The following is a 24,199-nucleotide window of genomic DNA, read 5'->3' on the forward strand; positions in this document are numbered from 1 at the left end:
CTATCATGGATAAGTTTTTGTAAAATTACCAGCATTGGTCATGGGCAAAAGAATCAGAGACTAGGACTACTTGGATACCATTTCAAAGAGCCAACGCAAGTCCTATAAGCTGAATGGTCTCTTGCTGTGATATATCATTGTATGATTGAAACTTCAAAATAATAGGTAATAGGGGAGATATAAGCAAGGGTAACACTGCCTAAACTATTATCAAAGTGCAGTTAACACCACTTACTATATATTTCAGCAATGAAAAATAAAATAAATTAAATTGGTCCTGAAAAAAGGTTCTGGACCAGTAACGTTAATTCTATATTTCTTGCTAGAGATGCTGACCGATCAGCTGAGTTTTCCAACATTGTTTTTGTTTCTTCTTTCCAGCAGTATTTTGCCTCTACTTTTACAAGTGTACCAACAAATCATTTAGAGTCAGAGATGCACAGCACAGAAACAGACTCTCTGGTCCAACTTGTCCATGACGGCCAGATATTGCAACCCAATCTTGTCCAACCTGCCAGCACCTGGCCCATATCCCTCCAAACCTTTCCTATTCATATACCCATCCAAATACCTTTTAAATGTTGCAATTGTACCAGCCTCCACCACTTCCTCTGGCAGCTCCACACACACACACACACACACACACACACACACACACACACACCCCTTTGCATGAAAAACTTGCCCTTTTAGGTCTCTTCCATATCTTTCCCCTCACCCTAAACCTATACCTTCTTAGTTCTGGACTCCCTCATGCCATGAAAAAGACCTTGCCTGTTTACCCTATCCATGCCCCTCATGACTCTGAAGTCACCCCTCGGCCTCCGACGCTCCAGGGAAAACAGCCCCAGCCTATTCAACCTCTCCCTATAGCTCAAATCCTCCAACCCTTGCAACATCCTTGTAAATCTTTTCTGAACCCTTTCAAGTTTCACAACATCCTTCCGATAGGAAGGAAACCAGAACTGCACACAATATTCCAAAAAGTGGCCTAACCAATGTCCTGTACATGTGACCTCCTAACTCCTGTACTCAATACGCTGACCAATAAAGAAAAAACATACCAAATGCCTTTTTCACTTATCCTATCTACCTGTGACTCCAGTTTCAAGGAGCTATGAACCTTCAGTCCAAGCTCTCTTTGTTCAGCAACACTCCCTAGGACCTTACCATTAAGTGTATAAGTCCTGTTAAGATTTGCCTTCCCAAAATGCAGCAAGTCACATTTATCTAAATTAAACTCCATCTGCCACTCCTCAGCCCATTGGCCCATCTGATCAAGATCCTGTTGTAATCTGAGGTAACCTTCTTCACTGTCCACTACACCTCCAATTTTGGTGTCATCTGCAAACTTACTAATTGTATCTAATAAGCTCACATCCAAATCATTTATATAAATGACAAAAAGTAGTGGACCCAGCACCGATCCTTGTGGCACTCCATTGGTCACAGGCCTCCAATCTGAAAAACAATCCTCCACCACCACCCTATGTCTTCCAACTTTCAGCCAGTTCTGTATCCAAATGGCTAATTCTCCCTGTATTCCAAGAGATCTAACCTTGCTAACTAGCCTCTTATGGGGAATGGTGTCGCACGCCTTACTGAAGTCCACATAGATCACATCCACCACTCTGCCCTCATCAATCCTCTTCGTTACTTCTTCAAAAAACTCAATCATTTGGGGAAAAAAAAAGGGTGCAATTACTGTTCTGAAGGGAAGAAGTTTTATCTTCTTTACAGTTGGGCAGAGAATTTTTTGAATGAGTTCAGACTCCTGCCACAGGTTAACTTGTTGATTAAAGCCTCTTTCTCATACAATTGCTGGAATAATCTACTTTTACTACCAAACACTCACCACTTATTACTCCGCTTGCAATCCCAGGTATCCCTTGAATTAAAGTGACATTGTTGAGATTGAAGTATTCATCACATGTGGCATTGAGGTAAGGGCTATCACAAAAGAGTCGCCAGAGTTGCGTTGTCACTGTCTGGTTGCTTACAGTGCTGACCTTAGCACATACATCAAAGGCTTTGCTGGCTAAAGTCCGGTTTCCAAGAATACAGAGGCTGTGTAAATGGGGGAAATAGTAATGTATAAAATGGCAGTGTGAATGAAACGACAAAGACAAGAACACAGGTAAACAAAGAGTCATTTGCTTACAAGAATGGGGTTTCATAACCTTGGAAATAGTTTTCTAGTTCCACATCCATAACTGCCCTATTAATGGTGACTTACGGCAATATTGATTCAGATGCCTCTCGTACATCTCTCCCAACTTCAATTTTCTTCAAAGTCATTTTTGGGTTAGATTTGGCAGAAAGGTTGCCAAAAAAAAGACAAAACACAATCTGATTTAGTTTCAAATGTTTGCCAGGGACAGGGTCAATAGCCAAGGGATTGGAGTGTGAGGTGAAGATTACCACAAGGCTATCAGTCTTCCTAATATTTAACAAAAAAAAAGAAAATTGTTTGTGGGATGTTGGATAAGCAATGTGATATATTTGAGTAAAAACAGAAAGGTCAGTGACCAATCCAAACACAAATGGATTAATTTTACAGAGGACAGACGTATTAACTAGTTGACATCTGTGTCTGCGACCTTCCCCATTCTGTCCCTCCTCTCGGGAAGATGCTGAGGAACGGTCCTGTGGACATTGGAATCCTGCAAATTGTTCAATACCTTGCCCAATTTTCAGTACCTGCAAATATGCACCACAGCATCAACCAGCATCTTGAGGAGGCAAGAAAACTAAAAAAAAGGTTAAATTATGATGAACTGCATATGCTAGGCTTGCATTTCTGTAAAGATGACCAAGGGATAATCAAATTAAGAGTTTTAACATGATAAAGCAATTTATGGGTAGATAAAGAGAACTTATTTCCTCTGGTGTAAGTATTGTGAACAAAGGGACAATACCCTAAAATTAAAGCTAGGTTATTCAGGCACAATGACACAAGGTACGTTTTCACACAAGGGACAACAGAAAATCGGAACATATTGCCAGAAATCAGGTGACACTAGTTCAATTGGAAACTTCAAGACTGATTTTTGTCAGGTAAGGCTACAGAGCTAAGGTAAATGATAATGAAAGTTTATTCAGTAAGGAGGGTCAAAATGCAGATCAGTGTTTATCTAAGTGACATTCAAGTTCAAGATGCTGAATGATCTAATCTTATGCGAGAGAAAATAGATTAGTTTTTTTTACTTCTAATCCTGTGCTATCTCAAAATGCTCAACTTATTTTTCATTCCAAAAGTGACCAGGCTCTCTCCAAAGAGCGCTTGGAGCAGCTCCTTTGAAGTGGCTGATGCTTGGACGTACTTACGGAAAATCAGGTGGACTGAAGGCAGTTTTGATGACCCCTGCATAGATGGCAAGGATGGAAAGGATAACACAGGCAAGGAAAACCAGAGCCAGTTTGTTGACGTATTTGACTCCGACAAATACCACAGTAGCCATCAAGGTGATTGTGCATGTACCATAAACTCTCATGTTATTCAGCATGGTCTGGGTTTCCTGGCTGGGATCATCTGCTTTGAAGATAGCCGCACTTGGAACAATGTAGGTCTGGAAGAAAGTGTGTATATAAACTCAACATTCTATAATTTACAGATTTATAGTATTTTGGTAACAGACACAGAATGGCATCAACCTCTCTACAATTTCTACATCTGTCTCACACACGGCAAATGTGAACACAAGTTCAACTTCAGGTATGTTTCCATTGGTACTAATTACTATTTTTTAAAAAAAGTGGTCTCAAAAGTATCTCCTAGTTATCCAACTGTTAAAGGTAAAGGTATCAGCCCATTCCAAATTTGTCTTTGCTGGAAGGACAATATTAAGCAAAGTGAAGCAACCTTGGATTTAGAAAATATCCGAAGAACTAGTGGAGGTGGGTAAGAGAGATAGAAAATTTGAGGGAGGAATTTCCAGAACATAGGCAACCACCAATGGGATTAATCAAAGAAATTCAGGAATGTGCAAGAGACCAGAGGCATGGAGGGAAGCTACAGATATACAATGGACAAGGCCACACATTTACCGTGAAGTTTAAAGCTGAGATAGTACTGAGGATCTAAAATTTGAATTTAGGCAACAAGTATATATAGATTTTTATTTACCACAAAATGGTTTCTCAATTTAAAAGAATACTATAAAATGGCCTGTGAACCTGTACTGCTGATTTGCAGAATTAAGCTGAAATTCAAAGATAAGAGGACAATAAAGTTTTCATAAAATGAATACTGACACATTAATTGACCATTTGAACTAACCTTGAACTGATACATGGCATGACAATTTACGTAAATAAGATATCTTTTCCAAAAGAATTTCATTGGATTAGCCTGTATTCAATCATGTCACTATATTACAGTGGCACAATGGTTAGCACGGCTGCCTCACAGCGCCAGAGACCCGGGTCCAATTCCCGCCTCAGGCAACTGTCTGTGTGGAGTTTGCATATTCTCCCAGTGTTTGCGCAGGTTTCCTCTGGGTGCTCCAGTTTCCTCCCACAGTCCAAAAATGTGCAGGTTAGGTGAATTAGCCAAGCTAAATTGCCCTTCGTGTTAGGTGAAAGGGTAAATGTAGGGGAATGGATCTGGGTGGGTTGCTCATCGGAGGGTTGGTGTGGACTTGTTGGGCCGAAGGGCCTGTTTCCACACTAAGTAATCTAATCCAATCATTACAGTTGATTGGACTTCTCTTGTAATTAAGAACCCTTTTCCAGGAAATATCATTGGATTAACTTGCTGTAAATCATGTCACCTTATTGTATGTGATTGGTCTTTCTTGTAATTAAGGCTGTACTATTTCTTAAAAAAAACATATAAATAACGTGTAATTTTCAAATGTAATTGTGCAACTTCACTATAGAACACAGAAGCTTTACCTGTGTTGCTGGATAGAATTGTGTCGAGGTACCTTAATTCAATTACCCTTGCTTTTGAACAGACCACATTTGTCGATTCTTTTGACTGATCTCGAACCAAGAGGCCCCTCTTGAGGGGTCATAGATCTTCAGTACCAATGTAGATTAGTGAACACAAGGATGAATGGCAAATGGGAATCAAGAAGTTAGGATAACAAGAGTGGAATATTTTGGATATACTCTAGTTAACAGAAGATACAAGGACAAGCCAGGAAACTGGCCTGCAAATTATTGGAACAAGCATGCTTTCTCTTTATATTAATCATGGGAGGAAAATTAGGAGTATTTCCCCACCACCACCTCTCCCCCCATTCTCCGCAATGAATAACCTTATAATTAGCACAAATGCTTGTGTGACTTTGAACTGTTCAATTATGGAAAATGCAGTTTCATTACATTTTTAATTACAGAGAAACCTATCTTTCATTAAAATACTAATTTCATGCCTCTATGTTAATTGCGATAGAAGTATACTTGGAAGCTTTTGACTTTAAAAGAACCAGAAATCATTTAACATTTTGAACATGTTTAAAAAAAATCTTCTGCAGTAAAACAAAACCAAGGACAGGAGGCCCCAGCTAAGTAATCAGCAAAACGTAGTTGGGGATTCTGGTCCTCAGTGCTACTTAGAGAATCCCTGTTTTAACACACACAGAAAAATCAAGTACCAGAGAACTGACATTAACCCAAGGAACTATGACCCAACAAGAAAAGATGCCCTTCGAAGCTGAATTGAACAGCTTTAGCAAGAACTGTGGCATTTTCACCTTGAGTCAAAAAACTAAGAGAGTTCAAAACATACTCCAGCACATTTAAAGTAGAGGTCAGGCATTATCTGATTAAATAATGGAACCACCTCAAGTCTGATCTACTTTTTTCTCCCCACTTTTGCGTTAATGGATTTTTTTTCCCCAACTTTTATACAGCTTTGAAAGAAGTGGGATAGTACAAATATTTTGTACTTAACCCTGTTCCTAAACTGTGCAGCAACTCACCAGAAGGATTTCAATCGTTCCCAGGATGTACATAGCTCCAGCAAATGTGGTTCCCAGATAAAAGCAAAGGCCTACAGCCCCTCCAAACTCTGGGCCCAGTGACCTTGAAATCATGTAATAGGAGCCTCCGGCTGTGGGAGAAAATAAGGAACATAACTATATGATAATGGTGAAAGGAGGAAAGAACAATTCTGATCAGAAGTAGAGTGCAGAGTAAAAACAAAAACACTTTAGCACAAAATGTTCAAGAGCAGATTAACATTGTGCTCAACCTCTCCACTGACGATTTATACCAGATTTTGGATAGGAATTTCCACAGAATTGCTAAATTGCACTGCCATTTCTGTGCCACAGTATCATGGCTAACCTGTATACATGCTTGTAACCAAACGTTGTGCTGCACATTGGACAAAGTGATGGAAACATCTAAGAAATTTCTCAGAGCATGTGAGCAATGGCCCAGTTTACTTCATTGTTATTTGTGGAAGCTCATTGTGCCCTTTATATTAGCAGTAAACAACAGAAGAAACAATTTACTTGGTGCAAAACACTGAGACACTGAAAGAGACTAAATACACTACATAGAAAACAAAGAAAAGCTTGTACTCCTATGAAAATATTAATGTGTTGCTTGGTCATCTACAGATATCACCAAAATTACTGCCGAGGCTATTTCAAATCCCTAAGTAAAAACACAAGTTAAGGTTGTTTGATTTGATTGCTGCCCCAAGTTCAGTTCATGGCCGTTAACTGCCCAGAGTTGTGGTTGCAGTAAGGATATCAAAGAATGATATAACAAACTTGCATTTATACAGCATCTATCAAACCCGCTGAAGATTTCCAAGTACTTTACAGCCAGTGAATTATATTTGATGTGCAAACATTGATTTAAGTAGGAAATCCAGCAGCCAAGCAGCAATACCAAGGGCAGTTAAATTTAGTTTAGTAACATTATAGGAATAAATGCTGGCCAGGACATTGGAGAAAAATTCCCATATTTACTTTGAAACAGTGCCATGGGATCTTATGTCTCTTTGATGGGGTAGGCAAAGCCAAAATTATCAGATCCAAAAGATGGCATCTCCAGCAATGAAACAGTCCATCAGTACTGAATTACGGCGTCACTCAAGATTGCAAGTTTAACTCTTCAATAGAAAGAATCCACATCATTCTGACAAGATGACTGTAGAATAGGACTCCTGAACCAGAGCTAGTCCATTCCCTCTGTTTCTTATCTCTCTCTTTCTACATTTTTTTCTTTCCACCTCCCATCCTTGGGTGGCAATGTCCAGGGTGAAAGCCAACCTGGACTCCATGTCTCAGTGCAAACTTGGACTCCCAACTCTTCTGGCCTCAAGGTGAAGCCCAGCGGGGTCAGGGTTGGAAGGACTTATTCTCAACACTTATCTCTGGATTTTCCTAACTTATTACTGGATTATTTTCCCATAAGAAATTGTACATAAGAAACTGTCCCCAGGTACCTAACATAGTGCCATAGATTGCGACTTGTAAACTTTTCACAGTCAGTACATGACAATAAAGCTAATTCCAATTCAGAGGCAAGGATCCTAGAATTTTACCATAGTCGGCAAGGGAAGGAATAATTTGATGCGCAATTATTAAAACAGAGAGCATTTCTTGATGAAAAATTAATGGAACAGGTCTCCCAGATACCAAAGCAATTTCTGGTTAAACAAGAAAATGGTATCAGATATAGAGTCGGAGTCATAGAGATGTACAGCATGGAAACAGACCCTTCGGTGCAACTCGTCCATGCCGACCAGATAGCCCAACCCAATCTAGTCCCATCTGCCAGCACCTGGCCCTTGCCCCTCCAAACCCTTCCTATTCATGTCCCCATCCAGATGTCTTTTAAATGTTGCAATTGTACTAGCCTCCACCACTTCCTCTGGCAGCTCATTCCATACACGTATCACCCTCTGCGTGAAAACATTGCCCCTTAGGTCTCTTTCATATCTTTACCCCCGCACCCTAAACCTATGCCCTCTAGTTCTGGACTCCCCCATCCCAGGGAAGAGACTTTGTCTATTTATCCTATCCATGCCCCTCATGATTTTGTAAACCTCTATAAGGTCACCTCTCAGCCTCCGACACTCCAAGGAAAACAGCCCCAGCCTATTCAACCTCTCCCTTTAGCTCAAATCCTCCAACCCTGGCAACATCCTCAAATCTTTTCTGGACCCTTTCAAGTTTCACAACATCCTTCCGATAGGAAGGAGACCAGGATTGCACGCAATATTCCAAAAGTGGCCTAACCAATGTTCTGTACAGCTGCAACATGACCTCCCAACTCCTGTACTCAATATTGTGACCAATAAAGGAAAGCATACTAAACGCCTTCTTCACTAACCTATCTACCTGCGACTCCACTATCAAGGAGCTATGAACCTGCACTCCAAGGTCTCTTTGTTCGGCAACGCTCTTTAGGACCTTACCATTAAGGTGTATAAGTCCTGCTAAGATTTGCTTTCCCAAAATGCAGCACCTCACATTTCTCTAAATTAAACTCCATCTGCCACTCCTCAGCCAACTGGCCCATCTGGTCAAGATCCCATTGTAATCGGAGGTAACCTTCTTCGCTGTCCATTACACCTCCAATTTTGGTGTCATCTGCAAACTTACTATCTATACCTCTTATGCTCACATCCACTGCAAAAGAAGAAATTTGATAGATGTAAGGAAGAAGAGAATGAGACTAGAAAGAGAACACTTTCAAAGAACTTGTACAGGCATGAAAGGATGAGTGGCTTCCTTTTGTGCTGTAATATTTGATGATCTTCCAGTATAAAACATTGTCAATCTTGTTACATGTGCTCGGGCAAAAAAGCATTCCATAGCTTCACTGTGCAACTTAAAGATTTGGTGGCAATGAGGGGTTGGGGGGAATTAATTGTATGATAATTATGCTGTTGTAGTCCTCTGGTGTTTTCAATGAAATGATGGATCAGTTTAAAGTTTACCAGAGAATGTATGAGAAGTTAAATGCTGGAAGTAAAAAACAGATGTGGATGGAGCCAGATGAGAAGACAGAGGTTAAACATGTCTGTATTTAATAGGCTATTAATATTAACCAACAAGCCATACTTTGGGAGATGTACTAACAGATAATATAAACTGCTTTCCATGGAATACAGTAATTTACAAAGAGGCTTCAATTACCTGGCACCACACCATTGGTTGCAATGGCACTCATCGATATTGCAGTCAGCAAGGTCTGTGGAGTAAAGTCCAATGAAAGTTAGCACTGCCTCAGTACAGAAAGTTTTACAGCAGACAAACAAGTGGAGGAAATTACCAATAAATGGTTTATTTATACAACAATGTTAATTAAGTTTGACGTATTGTTACAACATGCCCACTTCTGGAAAGACCAAGATGTATTGCCCATGTTTTTGGTATTGTCGAAATGATGATGCCGATTTAACTGCAACAGACTGAGAAAATATTCCTGTAAAACCATTAAATATGAAGTTTCAGGATTTTGAACTATTAACTACGAAGGAACAGCAATGTGTCAGTCCAGATAACAAGCAGTCCTTGAAAGAGGTCTTGCAAATTGATGGTACTCTCATGCACTATTGCCCTTGACTGGATTGACCAACCAAGAATCTTTCCCCACGTACCGCAGTCCCAAATCTCTTGGTAATTAACAGCTTTCTTCAAAAACCAGAGTGCCAAAATTGAAAAGTCAGTACGGATTGCTTTGTTGGATCGTTACTTACAGGAAGTGAGGGGGCCTTGTTGGGCTAATTCCAGTTTCTGTACCTATTAAAATAGCACTGAAGTCAACTACTATGGAATTATTATTACACTACTCAAATAGCTACATAGGCTTTCAACATATTGAGTGTTATGCTAAGAATGGACAACAGCACATGACTAGCTTTTGATGCTGCAGTATGTGCCAGCAAGCAAGCCACTGTGATCGGAGTTTCTTATGGGACTGATTCAAAGCAGCAAGCTATCTGGTATCCAGTTGAAAATTGAACTTTTATGTTAGATTTGTAATCCATAATGAATATTATTAGCAAACCATATCAAATGGATGGTTGGATCCAGTACCAGGAACAATTATAATGACATTCTGTACTTACTAATACCCCAGCAATTCAGCACTTGTATGGTTCACACCCCAAACTTTGTCCAGCATAACAAGTTTTACGACCTAAATTAGTAACCCTGGGACAACAAGGTTTACACTAAATTTCAAACTGATAGTGAAATCCATTTTTAAAACAGTTTGCCATTGCTAATTTAAGTGAATTTGAGCCCATATCTGTAGCATATTTTTGACTAGTCTGAACACCAGGATCAAACTTCAGAGACCAGTCCTTTTTAGATGGTCCCCTCTACAGTCACTGAAAGCATTTTATTGAATGGATAAGTTTGTTCAAAAAAATTCCCTCAGTGAGAAATATTCCCTGCATGATTTTTAAGGCACTGATAATCAAAGTATTGAACTTTTCATAACATCCCATTTCTGAAGGAAACCATTGCTTTGAACTCTAATTCTCAAAAGCTGTTAATTTCCTAGAGAAGGCTAGCAGTTGGATCGCATCAGCTTTCAACTTACACAAGCACAGCAAATGAAGACAATCCAAAAAGATCCGAAGATTCCTGCTGCTCCCACAATCCATGTCAAGCGCAGAAACAAGATAACTCCCAGAATATTCTGTAGACATGGCAGGTAGACTCCTATAAACGTGCCCATTTGAGGAGCCTGCAAGACAGCAGTGACAGAATTAGATCTTCATTTGACAAAGTAAAGGCAATGATGGGTATCAATACACAGAAACTGCTAACAGGCAGTACTTGATTGTATACACTGAACAAAGCTACAATTGTCAATAAATAGCATACTTTACATTTGAAATTTCACATCTTAATACAGCAAAACAAAACCCATTGTACTTCTGCCTGAGTGAAGATTATTAAGGCAGCATGGTTGTTTTATATTTCTGCTTGCAATGTTGTTGAGATTACTGAAAAATTATGAATACAAATAGACTTGCATTTATAAAGTCATTTTCACACACACGACATCCTAAAGTCCTTCACTGGCAACATGCATGTTGTTTGAAGTCAATATCATACAAAAAACAGCAGCCAATTTCCACACAGCAAAGTCTTACAAATGAGAGAAATAAAAAAATGACCAGATCATCTGATTTAGCTCTTGGATAAAGCTCAAATATTAGTCAAGCTACCTGAACAATACCCCTGCTCTTCTTCCTGAAGCACCATGGGAACTTTTACATCACTCAATATAATTAAAGGACCCTTGTATTAACATCTCATCTAAAGACAACACCCCACAAGGCACCACTCCCTCATTATTGAATGGGAGTGTGATCCTAGTTAATATGTGCAAATACCCGGAGATTCTAAATTCCTGGCAAATACTCACATCATTTACTGTTTGGAGGATAGGAATAAATGGGTATACCGTCTTATAACGCTTTGTCACTTAAGCTCTTCAGTAACACTCTCAGCTCTACCAACAGGCTGAAGGGACAAGTCCTGCTCTAGAACATGATAGTCAACATCCCATAATACTGCACAGCAGTGTTGCCCTCTATCAACATAAAATGGGACAGCACAGGACAACTCCATTTGCACATACAGTCTATGCCAGCTCTGTTGAAGAGCAACGAAGGAAACGAGGCCTTTCCGTAAGGCGTTCGACAAGGTTCCTCATGGTCAATTGATTAGCATGGTTAGATCAGGAGGATCAGATCTTCTTCCAGAAACACCAGGCTGCAGCACTCAGGTGAGCTACAATGTCAGATATATCATGCCTTGGATCAGGTCAAAAAAAAAACTCTGGTCCCAACTGCCCTCCTCTTAAGAGGATACAAAAGATGTCAAGGTATTATTTCTGAAATGAACAGATACTTTATTTCTGGTCTCTTGGCAACATTCATCCTATCAACATCAAATTATCTATTGGTTATCATACTGGTTTGTGGAAGCTTCCTGTGAATAAACATGGTGTCTGCATTTCTTACATACACTTCTAAAGTATTTCACTGACTGCAACGTGCTTTGGGATGTTCTGTCATCATGAACAGCACTATATAAACGCACATTTTCTCCTTAAATATGCGATAATCTCAAATTTTAAATTAACGGATGACCTTGCACCAATTGCCATTTGTGGAAGTGTTCCAAACACCCATCACCCTTTCTTGTCAGGATATTTCCTAACTTCACTCCTAAAAGGCTCACCTTTAATTTTTACAGCTTGGTCCCTCATCCAGGACTCCCAAATCAACAGAAGTATGATGTTTTTTATAAGCTCACCTGAGTAACTTCAATCGAGTCATACAAACTTCTACATTCAATACAATCCTTTTTAACCCTGAAATCCAGGAACCATTCTGGTAAAGCTATGCAGCATTTCCTCCTTAGCCAGTACATGCTTCCCTCAGGGACAGTGCACAGAAGTGCTGTCAGTACTTCAAGACATGGTCTCGGAGGGTTTACTATAGCTGAAACGTAACTTCTACTTCCTTATGAGCTATTCCTATACAAAGGCTGGCATACCATCTTCGGTTTTGATTATATTCTATTCTAGAAATGATATTTTTAAATGATGTATACAAGAATCTGCACGTTTCTTTGAAATCCCCTGCTTCCAGCTTTTCACCATTTAGGAAATATTCATTTCTGTTGATTAACTCATTTGTCTACATTAAAATCCTCTCTTCATATTTACTTAGATTTAGATTTACTTAGATTACTTACAGTGTGGAAGCAGGCCCTTCGGCCCAACAAGTCCACACCGACCCGCCGAAGCACAACCCACCCAGACCCATTCCCCTACATTTTTAACCCTTCTCCTAACACTACGGGCAATTTAGCATGGCCAATTCACCTAAGCTGCACATTTCTGGTCTGTGGGAGGAAACCGGAGCACCCAGAGGAAACCCACGCAGGCACAGGGAGAATGTGCAAACTCCACACAGTCAGTCACCTGAGGCAGGAATTGAACCCGGGTCTCTGGCGCTGTGAGGCAGCAGTGCTAACCACTGTGCCACCGTGCCGCCCACGCAATTATTTGTTGCCCAAATAATTCTGCCATTAATAGACTGTTCTAATTTTATATTTCCATCCACACATCTACAATGCTGCCTATGGATTATCAGCTAACTTGGATACATGGCTCTTATGCAACGTTTTAATAAATACAGCGAACACTTGTGACCTTGATACAGACTCTTGAAGGAGACAAGATGTATACCCATTATCCCTACTTTACCTCCCCACTTCCACTCAACCAATTTCCTAACCAGGTGAATGATTTGCAAAAGTGCTTAAACTTTAGCTAATTGTTTCTCATGAGGGACGTTAGCGGACTTCAGCAAACACCTTCTAGAAATCCATATAAGTAACATCCATAGGTATTCCCATGTCACTTCAGTCATCTCTTCAAAAGTTAGTTAACACACCTCATGCATACATTTTTCCCCATCAAATATTTATCAAGTGCCATATTTTGATCTGTTTTACTAATTTATCAGTTCTTACATCTCAACTCCTAACTAATTGTTAGGCAAATATTTTCTTTATGGTGCATCTAGTTCCTTTGTCAAATCATTTTAAATTGATGCCTCCAAATCTCTGGAATAGTGCTCAAATTTGCACGTTACTGACAAATGCCAAGTACTATCAACTGAGCCAAAGCAAAGAAAATGGCAAAGACATGAATGAATGATTGTTAGTGAACCTTAGAATTGGATTTTAGTTAGTAACACGAAGAGTAATAAGTAAACAAAGATACTATTTACTGTTACAGTTCAGCATCAACTATTTGCTGGTAAACATATGGTTGAAATCTCTGGTTGTAATGTATGATTGAAATAAACTTGCAATTGAGTTTAGAGATTTCACTGACAGCTGACCAGTTAATGCTATTACATAGTCAATTTATCAAACTGATAAAAAGTGGACACCTGTGTAACGAGTGATATTTCCAGAACTTCTATAGCATTAACATTGAGCTGGCATAAAAAGGCTCTTCCCTTTCACTCTGATAGGGATAACATTCCTAGACTTACAGTAATGAACCTTCGTCTGGAGGCACTATGCTAATATCTTTGATCCTCTATTCTGGGTTTCAAAAAAAAAAAAATCCCTTTTGTTTGGACACATTATGACATACCTCCATAGCACATGAGACTTGACTTTCTGATTCAGAGTTTGGAATATAACCACTGTGCTTCAAGACACTTTTTAACAAATACATCACAAATGTGCCATGCTAATATTTTCAGTGCCATTTCAATTTTAGTGTATGTGCTGCCAAAGCAAGCACATCTGTTCTGGGGAACTTCTCTATCTGAACTGATAGCTGAGCTTTAGAACAGCTCTGTGCAATATGACTTCTTTGACTCTCAGTAAATGCATACTATTACTCATTTTACTGTACAATTTTAACTTCTGTAATTTGTTTAATTTTGTCAGGCAATGCACTGATGTTACAGAAATATTAGACAATAAATTTTACACAGCTGAGAGTCATAGAGATGTACATCACAGAAACAGATCCTTCGGTCCAACTTCTGGATGCCGACCAGATATCTCAACCATTTCCCTCTAAACCCTTCCTATTCATTTACTCATCCAAATGCCTTTTAAATGTTGCAATTCTACCAGCCTCCACCACTTTGTCTGGCAGCTCATTCCATACATGCACGCAGAACAGAAAAATGCCCAAATGAATGAGAACTGCACTAAGGACCAAATATTTTAGCACAAAAAAAAAAACAGACAAAAACAGGACATCTTTTATATTGCCCTCAATGATACAACAGACATGTAGTGTTAGTGGATTATGTTCTGAATCATGCAATTCTTAGTTTCTGGAATGCTTCAGTTTGATTAAATTTGACCCTTTACCAATATTGTCTTTCTACTACCTCCATTTTGAGGACAATTTTAAAACTAATTTTAGCATTCAAAGTTTGTGAGAAGATTTGTAGCTCGGGTGCTCGTTGCTGTGGTTCTGTTCGCCGAGCTGGAAGTTTTTGTTGCAAACGTTTCGTCCCCTGTCTAGGTGACATCCTCAGTGCTTGGGAGCCTCCTGTGAAGCGTGTCTGTGGTGTTTCCTCCGGCATTTATAGTGGCCTGTCCTTGCCGCTTCCGGTTGTCAGTTTCAGCTGTCTGCTGTAGTGGCTGGTATGTTGGGTCCAGGTCTATGTGTTTGTTGATGGAGTTTGTGGATGAGTGTCAAGCTTCTAGGAATTCCTTGGCTGTTCTTTGTTTCGCTTGCCCTATAATGGTAGTGTTGTCCCAGTCAAATTCATGTTGCTTGTCGTCTGCGTGTATGGCTACTAGGGATAGCTGGTCGTGTCGGTTCGTGGATGCGGATTGTTCGCTGTCTTCCTGTTTGTCCTATATAGTGTTTTGTGCAGTCCTTGCATGGGATTTTGTACACTACGTTAGTTTTGCTCATGCTGGGTATCGGGTCCTTAGTTTTGGTGAGTTGTTGTCCGAGAGTGGCTGTTGGTTTGTGTGCTGTTATAAGTCCTAGTGGTCGCAGTAGTCTGGCTGTCATTTCAGAGATGTTCTTGACGTATGGTAGTGTGGCTAGTCCTTTGGGTTGCGGCATGTCCTCGTTCTGTTGTCTCTCCCTTAGGCATCTGTTGATGAAATTGCAAGGATATCCGTTTTTTGCGAATACCTTGTATAGGTGTTCCTCTTCCTCTTTTTGCATTCCTAGACGTGAGGGTACAGAGAACACCAAACGGAGAATTCACCACTAAGGTACACCGGAAAGCCACACACACAGACCAAGTCCTGAACTATGAAAGCAACCACTCCAATACACACAAACAAAGTTGCATCAAGACACTGTTCAAAAGGGCCACAACACACTGCAGCACACCAGAACTGCAAAAAGAGGAAGAGGAACACCTATACAATGTATTCGCAAAAAACGGATATCCTTGCAATTTCATCAACAGATGCCTAAGGGAGAGACAACAGAACGAGGACATGCCGCAACCCAAAGGACTAGCCACACTACCATACGTCAAGAACATCTCTGAAATGACAGCCAGACTACTGCGACCACTAGGACTTATAACAGCACACAAACCAACAGCCATTCTCAGACAACAACTCACCAAAACTAAGAACCCGATACCCAGCATGAGCAAAACTAATGTAGTGTACAAAATCCCATGCAAGGACTGCACAAAACACTATATAGGACAAACAGGAAGACAGCTAACGATCCGCATCCATGAACATCAACTAGCCACGAAACGACACGACCAGCTATCCCTAGTAGCCACACACGCAGACGACAAGCAACATGAGTTTGACTGGGACAACACTACCATTATAGGGCAAGCGAAACAAAGAACAGCCAGGGAATTCCTAGAAGCTTGGCACTCATCCACAAACTCCATCAACAAACACATAGACCTGGACCCAATATACCGGCCACTACAGCGGACAGCTGAAACTGACAACCAGAAGCGGCAAGGACAGGCCACTATAAATGCCGGAGGAAACACCACAGAAGCGCTTCACAGGAGGCTCCCAAGCACTGAGGATGTCACCTAGACAGGGGACGAAACATTTGCAACAGAAACTTCCAGCTCGGCGAACAGAACCACAGTAATTTTAGCATTCTCCTGCAGAGTCAATTATGTCATTTAATTGGACTTCCAAGATCTTGTGCAAAGTACATGATTGAATTTAAAACATTAATTAAAAAAAGAACAATGCTAACAAATAGTGTTTTACTAATTTTGATTGATGTAGATTATAGAGGGAAGGGGATAAAAATAAAAAAGGAGGTAAAGATAGAATTTAGTTCCAGGGTTTAGCACTTGCATCTTTGTTGATTTCCTTAAACTAACCTTGATTGTCAAATCTGAAGTAAATAGTAAAAATTGCACTGCTATAAATATAAGGTTCAGCTAAGGATTTGTACCATTTGCTTCTGTCAACAATAAATTTAATTTATTATCTGTCGTTCCATTTGTGTAAAAAGTGTTGTACGTTAAGCAAAATATATTCATGTAAGCAAAACACAAAATTATTACAAAGGCACCAACAAAAAGACGAATGGTTTTCTGGATCAAATTCAGCAAGCACATAGCATGATGTTAATGAACTCCAGTGACCTCCTGAGCAACTTTTTTTTAAAAAAAATTAAATCGACCCTGACTTGGACCCTTTTTGCCAGTTAGATGGTGGCGACTCCAAGGTTTCCATTCCTCCATCTCCTGATTTGATTTTGATTTGGTTTGATTTATTATTGTCACATGTACCAAGATACAGTGAGTACTGTTTTGCATGCTATCCAGAACAATCATCCCTTACACAAGTATGTTAGGGTAACAGAACAGAATGCAGAATATAGTGTTGCAGCTACAGAGAAGGCCCAGGGAAAGATCAACTCATATGAGAGGTCTGTTCAGAAGTCTGATAACAAAGGGAAGAAGCTATTTGGTACATGTTTTCAAACTTCTGTATCTTCTACCAGATGAAAAAGGGTGGAAGAGAGTATAACTGGGGTGGGAGGGGTCTTGGATTATGTTCTACATTCTTTGATTTTGGTCTACATTTTTCTGCAGTAATAAGTCCTCCAATTGGGATTCTAGACCAATTTTCTTTCATCTTTGGTTCCGAACCACACATTCCTTCCAAACCTCCTCTCCTTCAGTGCTCCATCCACCATAGGCTGTAACCTCTATATTTTTGCTGTTTCCTCTCCATGTTGACTCCCTTTCAGTCACTCCATGGCTCTCATTCCCTTGCTTCAGACGTGGTCAGTGTGCATTTCATTAGTGCTCACTGGTGCCTCAGAGTTTCATTATACTAATTCTATCAAGTTGTGCTTGCATCATCAAAAATTGTCCAACGTGCAAAGATGTGCATTTGTCTGACTTAACTTCTGGACTCCCTCCAGCCCACTTCTTCAGAACTGCTGGTTGAGAACCAGTCCTGAAAAGGATTCAAAACATTAAGTAGGTTTCCCTCACCACAGACACTGCTGCACCCACAGAGTTTCTCCAGCAATGTGTTTAGTTCAGACTTCCAGCATCTGCATTGTATTTTGCATTTATTACTGCCTCTGCAGTGGCTGGGACAAACCTCAAGAATGTTCCATTAAAAACAGGACAGCTACAGAAAATATCACCAGTGTAGGTTATAAAATTGAAGATCAGACATCAGAAGAACTTTTCCTACAAAATAGTTGACCATTTTTAACATTCTGCACCAAACACTAATTTGCAGAGTCTAACAATGTTCAAAGCTACAATATGAAGATTAAAAAAACTCATGGGAACAAATTTCAGAAACTCAAGTGAGCCTGTTTTTATCCCCCTACTTTTTTAATCTTATACTACAACACTATATGTAGCAATAGCATGGAAATCCCAACAAAAAATAAAGGCATTAAACTTTGCAGAAACAAATTCAGATACAATAAGCTATATAAGGTTCATAACCATTTCCAAGAAATGATGCAATTAAATGCAGGACAAAGTCACAGCCTGAAGTGTCAGATGATTGCAACATATTTTAAAATGACAGGAACAGTAGTTTTTTTGCATTAGACTTTGCAATGTATCACATGAGCTAACTGATTACTGCAGGACATGCCTTAACCTCAAATTGCAGTTCAAATCTCTTAACATTGTGAAGTTTTACTGCGATAACTGATCCACTGTACTAATTAGATAACAGCAAGTTATTAAAACTGGTGTTACACTGAGCTTCCACTCATCTCAGACTTCAGGAAGTAATATCGTACTCAAGATAGAAAGCGCTCTGAATAACAGAGTTAACAGCCAGGAATACATCAGGCACTGTAATACTCACATCAACTTGGGTGATAATTTGTTTTAACTGCATTGCTGCAGATCTTTTCCTATGAACCGTGGTGATTGACTGTTGGTTAATATGGCTACAACTTGTTTTTTTTAATTAATTCACGACAAGTGGGCATCATTAGCTGGGCTAGTAGAGATTGCCCATCCCTAGGTTCTCTCAAAAGGGGTGGTGGTAAACTGCTTAAATGGCAGCTTCCAACTGCAAAACTACAGGATGAATTATTTAATCACAGGAAGCAGAGATTCTACACAAATCTTCCTAATTACAATTTAGCTCACGTTAAGATGCCATTTTTATTCCACAATGCTAAATAGAGATGAATCATAAGGCATCAGGCAACATAACAGTGGGAGCAGAAATGCCTCTGCATCTGAATGTTGTGGATTTGAGCCCCACAATTTGAGCAGTGTAGACTGCCACTTCAGTGCAGCACAAATGGCATGATGCATTGTTAAAGCAGCCTGTTGTTCGGTGAATTGTTAAAAGTCAAAGCTTCAGTCTGTTATATAAGGACTTTTAGTACCCTAGAGCTAACTTGCGTCGCTGGCACGGAGATGCTCCCCACCTGGTGTTCGAAAAGGGATACCAGAGAGGAATAACAGATAAAGAGAAGCACATGTGGAGAACATTCTTCCAAAAATACAACATTAAAGATTACAGTCTACGTCTCAGTTTATCCAGTAGACCACAAGACTATAACAGATAGGAGCAAAATTAGGCCATTCAGCCCCAGTGCGTCTGCTCCACATTTGATCATAGCTGATATGTTTCTCAATCCCATTCGCCTGCCATCTCCCCATAACCCTTGTACTCTACTAATCAAAAACTTCTGTCTTAAATATGCTCAATGACTAGGCCTCCACAGCCCTCTGTGACAATGAGTTCCACAGATTAATACCCCTCTGACTGAAGAAATTAACACTATAAATACCTATAAAACTTTCAATAGACAGAGTTTACAAAGAGGCCCAAGCTTGAAGACAGTTTGTGATCTTGCCTTCCTCATGGCCACTATGTTGAATCCAACTTCTTAGATGTAGGCACAAACACACTGGCAAATAATGCCCGCTCAGACCCCTTTGCAGCATTCAAAGTAAACTGATATTTTACCCAGCAATCTGGTTAACATCTATCAACCAAAACCAGTAAAATAAATTACCTGGTTGTTTCTTTTCATTGTTGCTCATGAAACCTTGCTGGTACATAAATTACTTAAGTTTTCTCTACATTAGAACTGCTACTGCACCACCAAAAGCATGCAACTGGACACGAGTACTTTGGGGTGTCCTGAGTGGGGGACAGGGAATGGTCATTGGTTGTCTTGTGAGGAAAGGATTCACAGATCAGGCTTGTATCCACTGGAGTTAAGAAAATAACGTAACTTGATTGAAACATGCAATCCTAAGTTGCGCTAACATTGTAAATATGGAGAGGATGTTTCTTCTTAAGGGAGAAGCTAGAACAAAAAGGGTCAACATTTCGAAATTGGGGTGCTCATTTGAGAGAGACGCAGTGAAATTTTCCTCTCTGAACGTTGCAAACCTTACAAAAGGAGACAGAAACCAAGTCCTAGAATTTTTTTTTTTAAGGCAGAGGTTTTTATGGTTTGTGTTAAGCAAAGGGGGTAAAAGATTGCCATGCTCTTACTGAATAGCAGAGCGGAGCAGGCACGAGGGCCTGAATGGCCTACTCCTGATTGATATGTTCATGTTAAGTTGCTATATAAATGTAACTCGTTTATAATGCACAAGCAGGAGGTAGTAGCTAGTATGACAAATGAAGTACACTTCAAATTTAGAATAATCTATCTTTGATAGCTCTTTATCACTGCATAGCTTGGTTTATTTATGGATCTGAACAAATTTTTCCAGTAGCCGTGAAACAAAAGTGTTTTGTTATGGATGCAACTAACACAGATATTTTTATCCAATGAGCCAAGAGAATGTGTTTTTACCCATTGTGCCAAGAGTATGTGTCACGTCCACAGAAATACTGGTCCTGAGCAAGACTCTTAGAATGAAGACATATTTTACATTGTTTTAATGCAGACCATAAGGCTGTTAGGAAAAAAAAAGAGAAATATCTGTCAGGCTAGTCGGTTCAGTCAACGAGCATGCTTGATCGTGCACAGCAGTCAGTCAATTTATTATTTTATTTCATGAAAATGAACAATGAGGATGGAGAACAGAAAATTTTCATTTACGCTACTGCACGTTGCATGACAGACTTTGAGAAAAGATAACGGAGCCGTACTTTTCACTTACACATCTAACAAACAACCATTATGAACAGTCTGCATCCAACAACAAGTAGTAAGGGCTCCAGGTTTGATCACACCACAAAATGTTGATTTAAAGATCTCCATTAAGTTACACAATTCACATCCCTGACTCCACAGCTAAGTGGAACCCTGATTAAGGAAAAAACCCAAAAGAATGGTGAATGCTGGAAACCAGAACAGAAATTGTTGTGAAATCTATGCAATTCTGGCAGCATCCATGAGAAGAGAAAATAGAGTTAACATTACAGGTGAAGTGACCCTTCTTCAGAACTGGGTTAAGTTCAGTCCTTACCTCCTGCTTTCAGGTTTCAATATCCAACAGGGTTTAAATCTGTAATTTTGAATGGCAAGAAACTGGATAGAATTATCCTCTCAATAGCAAACTCAGATTGGAAATATCTACAATTGATTTTGTGACATGATACCAGGCATGAAGAACACTCACTGATGACAGTAGAAAGTCAGTAGAATGAAGAAAGGAGATAATTTTTTTTTAATTAAAAGGGAGAGTCCAAGATTATTAGAGGTAGGCAAGGATGTGGAATTGAGGCCACAAACCGATCAGCCATCGCCTTATTGAATAGCAGGTCAACCTGAACGGCTTTCTCCAGCACATATTTTATAGGCTCACAAGTTAGTGAATGTAAATGCAAAATCCTGGTTGCAACCAGAGATGATCAAAAGAGTTAGATTTCAGATGAAACATTGAGGACACCTAAACACAGAATCACATTCTCTTAAAATAAAATGGAACTGCAAGGAAAAGAACTGGAGATTTCCATTACCCCATCCTCATCCTTTATAAATAGCCTGTTATAATCTCCAAGTGGCCCTGAAGATGAGAAATGTTGAACTGTAAATGGACTTTTCCAACTTTTTTTTATGTTTTAAAAAAGTCCTTTCTTTCTTTGTTATTTCTTTAGTCTTATTGTGCCAAACGACTCCTGAAAGAAGAAGCGCATGCTGGGGATCACCAACAGAAAAAAAAAATTATACTAACATCAGATACCAGAGGATGCATGAAAAAGCTCCAGGATAACTTATTTTCCAGTCCTTTTTCCTCCTGCTGATGCACTACAAAGTGCAAATCTGTCTCCCAAGACTCAAAGACAACACAGATAAACAATACATTACCTGCAGTCAGTAGACTTTCCTCACCTACTTCAACCCAGCTCAGAATTCACACACTGAAATGCAGATGCAATAAATCAAACCAAAATTATTAATGGAAGGTGCGGCTTTAACATCACAGCAAACTGGCATGATCAAACTTGCCAACTACTCTACTTTCCAATGACTTCTAATATGCAATATGAAGGAAGTATACAGTGATAAAAAACAGAAGTGGCTGGAGAAACTCAGGTCTGGCAGCATTTGTGAATAGAAAGCAGAGTTAACATTTCAAATCCAGTAAGCCTTTTTTAAAAAAACATACACAGTGGTGTTCCCAGGAATCAAGATTAAGGCCACTGTTTGTAAATGACATGGAACTTGAAAATGTAGTTAACAATAAGGAAGATAACAAGACAGGTTTTGGAGGATCAGGGAAACAGGTGGACAACAGAAATCTGAAGTGTTACTTTAGTAGTTGGAACAAGTACAGCCAGGTGAACCTCAGAATAAGAGGCCCCTGATTAGGGCTGTCAACCCAGTTCAACCAGAGAGCCCTAGCTGACAGATATAAACAGGATGGGATTTGAGGTTTGTCCTCATTTCCCTGAAAACTAGTTGAACAGTAGGGATTGGGGCCTGGCTTTGCCATTCCTCTCCCTTGTAAAATTGCTGTTTCTCTGTATACAGCTGTTAATGTTAATTGTTTTATAAACTGTGTATTGCTTAAAAAAATTTTAAAAAACAGGACTGTCAGAAGTTCTGCTCATTCTGAGAACTAGTTCTGAAGTAGAAAAACTAGTGCCAAATGCTATGCATGTGTAAATAAAAGGTGACTTGGTGATGAGATATAACATAGGACATTAAAAAGTATAGCACAGTACAGGCCTTTCAGCCCTAGATATCGTGCCAGCCTTTTATCCTACTCTAAGATCAGACTAACCTGCATATCCTTCATTGTATTAACTTCCGTGTGCCTATCAAAGAGTTGCTTAAATGTCCATAATGTATCTGACGCTACTATCACTGCTGGCAGTGCATTGCCCACACCCATCACACTGAGTAAAGAACCTACCCCTGTCATCTCCCCTAAACTTCCTTCCAATTACCTCAAAATTATGCCCCCTCATGATAGACATTTCCGCCATGGCTATCCACTCTATGTCTCTCAACATGTTGTACACCTCTATCAAGTCACGTCTCATCGTTCTTCGCTCCAATGAGAAAACCCCTAGCTCCCTCACTCTTTCTTCATAAGACATGCCCTCCAGTTCAGGCAGCATCCTGGTAAATCTCCTCTGCACCCTCTCTAAAGCTTCCACATCTTTCCTATAATGAGGCGACCAGAACTGAACACAATATCCAAGTGCGGTCTAACCAGGACTCTATAGAGGTGCAACATAACCCCGTAGCCCTTAAACTCAATCCCCCTGCTAACGAAAACCAATATATCATTCACCTTCTTAACAACCTTATCAACCTGGGTGGCAACTTTGAGGGATCTATGGACATGGACCCCAAGTTCCCTCTGTTCCTCCACACTGCCAAGAATTCTGTCTTTAATACAGTATTCTGCATTCAAATTTGACCTTTCAAGGTGAAAGGCTTCACACTTTTCCAGGTTGAACTCCACCTGTCACTTATTAGCTCAGCTCTGCATCCTGTCAATGTCTCATTGTAACTTATAATAGCCCTCCATACTATCCACCACTCTACCAACCTTTGTGTCATCGGCAAACCCGCTAACCCAGCTGTCCACTTTCTCTTCAAAGTCATTTATAAACATCACAAAGAGCTGACATCCCAGAATTGAGCCTGCGGAATACTACTGGTCGAGTTCCAAGCTGAATACTTTCTATCGATCACCATCCTGTCTTGTATGGGCCAGCCAATTCTGCATCCAGACAGACAAGTTGCCCTGTATCACATGCCCCCTTACTTTCTGAATGAGCCTACCATGGGGAACCTTATCAAATTCCTTGCTAAAATTCATGTACAC

At 39.8% G+C, this 24,199-nt stretch overlaps 1 protein-coding gene across 4 annotated transcripts in view; it reads right to left on the reverse strand.

Moving 5' to 3' along the window:
• The window catches only part of LOC122564442 (solute carrier family 12 member 7), a 223,530-nt gene that overhangs the window by 53,347 nt on the left and 145,984 nt on the right, over positions 1-24,199 (reverse strand). For all 4 annotated transcript variants that reach the window (XR_015752843.1, XM_043719309.2, XM_043719307.2 and 1 more), the window contains exons 4-8: positions 10,525-10,671; positions 9,111-9,165; positions 5,931-6,061; positions 3,328-3,569; positions 1,856-2,067 (exon numbers count right to left, since the gene is read on the reverse strand). Coding sequence is in view for 3 of the 4 variants with exons in the window: in XM_043719309.2 (XP_043575244.2) it covers positions 1,856-2,067; positions 3,328-3,569; positions 5,931-6,061; positions 9,111-9,165; positions 10,525-10,671 (787 nt within the window). In the remaining variant the exon portion in view is untranslated. The remainder of the gene's footprint in view (positions 1-1,855; positions 2,068-3,327; positions 3,570-5,930; positions 6,062-9,110; positions 9,166-10,524; positions 10,672-24,199) is intronic.

This window comes from Chiloscyllium plagiosum, unplaced genomic scaffold (genome assembly GCF_037043375.1).
Source record: "Chiloscyllium plagiosum isolate Xiang-an unplaced genomic scaffold, Cpla_swu_hap1 HiC_scaffold_34, whole genome shotgun sequence".
In the NCBI taxonomy this organism is placed as follows: domain Eukaryota; kingdom Metazoa; phylum Chordata; class Chondrichthyes; order Orectolobiformes; family Hemiscylliidae; genus Chiloscyllium; species Chiloscyllium plagiosum.